The 3,195-nt window shown below is 42.9% G+C and overlaps 1 protein-coding gene across 2 annotated transcripts; it reads left to right on the plus strand.

The window, feature by feature from the left end:
- Window positions 1-282: 282 nt before the first annotated feature.
- On the plus strand, window positions 283-2,862 carry LOC133926139 (peroxisomal membrane protein 11-5-like). Of its 2 annotated transcripts, none has more exons than XM_062371920.1 (8): window positions 283-392; window positions 1,085-1,292; window positions 1,383-1,457; window positions 1,567-1,641; window positions 1,847-1,927; window positions 2,047-2,121; window positions 2,212-2,385; window positions 2,478-2,862. In XM_062371920.1, exons 2-8 carry the CDS (start codon window positions 1,101-1,103, stop codon window positions 2,505-2,507), a joined length of 702 nt encoding a protein of 233 aa, XP_062227904.1. In that variant the 5' UTR covers window positions 283-392; window positions 1,085-1,100; the 3' UTR covers window positions 2,508-2,862. The 2 variants fall into 2 exon arrangements, with proteins under 2 accessions (XP_062227904.1, XP_062227903.1); XM_062371919.1 differs by having other exon boundaries at window positions 289-424.
- Window positions 2,863-3,195: the final 333 nt, after the last annotated feature.

The raw sequence follows: 3,195 nt of genomic DNA on the forward strand, positions 1-3,195 counted from the left end.
GAGGAGGAGAGAGTATCTTAAATAGCGATAAGGGGAGAAAAATATCATTAATTACAGGGACTGACAGTGAATTTAGATGAAGAAAGAGAATAACAAAAGATAGAAAATATGTTAGTTATTGAAGATGTACAAAATAGATGATATTACAATAGTATTAAGAAATGTTGTAATAATATTATAAAGGATGAATTTTTAAAATATTTGCCGAAGATGAAAAAACAAATTTTCCTTTTTAGAAGGTTTCCATGTGCGCCTAGCATTTATCCGCTTAGTATTTATAAAGGAAGACGTGCCGAGCGTGGGGTCCCAATCAACAGCCGATCGCCCGCAAAACGAGTAGCAGCTCCAGCAAGGCAGGCGAGCAGATTGGATCGTCGAATTCGCAAGCGCAGGCGAGATCTCCTGCACGCGTTCGATTTTCGCGGTGATGAGATTCTGTTCCTGCTTGTGCTCTTGATTATTTTGCTCCTTGTTTTGATTTGGTGCGAGGTAAGTTTGGTTAGGGTTCTATCCACTAGCAGAGAGAGCAAAGATTCAGGGATCTCTGACTTGCCAATCCCCTGCTCATGGCCACGCCCGAATATGCGTGTCTTCCACCTTGCCCAAACTCCGCTGCTACACACCGAATCTGCTGTCTCCTCTCTCTCTCTCTCTCTCTCTCGGTCCTCATGGTCTCGGAGATCGCGGCATCGCCGCGGCAGGCGGCGACTGGGCTCGGGCGGGGTCGGCGATGTGACAGGGGCCGCGACGGAAGGACCACGCTCGCCACGACGCGACGCGACTGGGGTGGCTAGACACGCGTCACCCGTTATCCGATGGCGGCGCTGCTGGTGCTTGAGGAGTCCGCTGTCCAATCCGAGCTCGCCGCAGCGGAGCCCACGCTGTCGGCCGATCTGGGCATGGACCGGCTGGCCACGCTGCCAATTTCACCCTGTGCAGTTTCATTTATTTTTTGAGACCTCATTAGTTTCAGTTTCAGTTTCAGTTCTAGTTTTTGGTCTTGTGCTTAAAGTGCGCGCCTGTTCTGTCATTGTGATGTTCATGGAGTCACTGCAGTAGTTTTGACCCAACATGGCTTATGCAGTTACTGAAGATACGATATGAGCTCTCTGGAGAGTGTGAGAGGAGATCTTTCTCTGGTTATTTTATACCTAAACAAGGCTGAAGCAAGAGATAAGATTTGCAGAGCGATACAGTATGGATCAAAGTTTCTGAGTAAAGGAGAACCAGGTCCTGCGCAGAATGTCGACAAGTCAACTAGTCTAGCGCGGAAAGTTTTCAGGCTTTTTAAGGTAGCGTATAATCGTTTGCTTGGTACAGATTGCAAATTGTCACTCTTGAATCTTCACATGATTTATGAATTTGTCTGTCACTTTTTACAGTTTGTCAATGATCTGCATGCTTTAATTAGTCCTCCTGCCAAAGGAACTCCACTTCCACTTATCTTACTCGGAAAGGTATGCTGATTGCTGATGGTGGCATTACACTCTGCTTCTGGGAACTCAATCAACTGAGGATGGTTTTCATTTGAAGCGTTCTGATTAATTTTCTTCATGTACCTCTCAGTCGAAGAATGCACTGCTGTCAACTTTCCTCTTTCTGGATCAAATTGTGTGGGCAGGGAGGACAGGAATATACAAGGTTTGAATTTTTTTGCATCGTCATACAAGAAAAGTTCAATTTACTAGAGGTTTGCCCTACCGATTCTGCTCAAAGAAGCAAATAAAATAATTGACACAGTAGTGTTCTGCACTATTGTATCTGCTAAAGAAATAATATAAGAAAATTGATACTACTTACATGGTGGCAAACAAGAGATGGAAACATAATCCAAATCTTTATACAGAACAAGGAGCGAGCGGAGTTCCTCGGCCGGATAGCATTTTATTGCTTTCTGGGCTCTAATACCTGCACAACCATTATAGAGGTATGATGCTTTTCTATCCTGTAACCATCTCGAAGCTATTCTATTCTGAGCGTCTATATGGTTTTGGGCATTATCTTTTTACTATGGGGAAATAACATCCGATGCATGCTTCATCATAGCTAGCTGAGCTTCAACGATTATCCAAATCAATGAAGAAGTTAGAGAAGGAGCTTAAACACCAACAGTTGTACAAGGTACTACTTGTATGATTAAAGTTTGGGTGCTCAATGCGGCCATTTTCCATATTCCGTTATTTCATACATTCGACTTTATACCTATGCCAGAACGAGCAATATCGAATGAAGCTGCAGAAGTCCAACGAGAGGCTTCTTGCTCTCATCAAATCGAGCCTCGACATAGTTGTCGCTGTGGGACTACTGCAGCTGGCTCCGAAGAAGGTCACCCCTCGCGTCACTGGGGCGTTTGGTTTTGCTAGCTCGCTGATTGCCTGCTATCAGGTACCTACCTTGTGCTTCCACTATTCTTGTCATTTGGGTATAGCCCCGGGACAACCGGAAACTTGAATTTCATTTCTTTATCTCCCTGGCAGTTGCTTCCAAGCCCATCCAAGAGCAAGTGATCTAATCTACCTGGGGGCAGTTGGTGCATCACCTATTGATAGAATCTTCGTCGACAAGAAATAAATCCTGATAAAACAGACCGTGTAGAAGTCAAACTGGCGCAAGAAATAAATCCTGATAAAACTGACCACCCAAGCTGGTGCTACGGTCATGATACTGTTTGGTAGACTTCTATTGACTTGATTATAATCCTTTGTGGTTGCTGTATGATCCGGTTTGTAGCTTCAGGTGCAGTGGTTTGTCGACAACTAAGAAATGACAGATGATGCATTGGGTGTCACTGGTTAACATTCCAAGTATTGTACTCCTGCATCTATTTAATCTTGTGGAGTAGTAGTTGTTGGAAAGTTGAAATGATGCGTTCTCCCTCCGTTTTCAAATACACGCAGTTTAGGGATGCATCCGGTCAAACTTTATAAACTTTCACTACTAATATACACAATAATATTAAGATTTGTCATATGAAAATGATATTAGTAGATTTGTTATGAAAAATACTTTCAAATGATTATATTTTCTATAACTTTTGATATAACAAATGCTGCAAAATCATGTTCCGCCGTGCTTAATCTCAGAAAACGACAATGACAATAGGGTGTTTTTAGATCTAATTTTATGGATCTCGACAAGTTCTCTCGTATTCTAAATTATGGATGTCTTGTCGGATGAATTTAATTGTGGCATGAT

Source organism: Phragmites australis, chromosome 8 (genome assembly GCF_958298935.1).
Source record: "Phragmites australis chromosome 8, lpPhrAust1.1, whole genome shotgun sequence".
Taxonomy (NCBI): Eukaryota; Viridiplantae; Streptophyta; class Magnoliopsida; order Poales; family Poaceae; genus Phragmites; species Phragmites australis.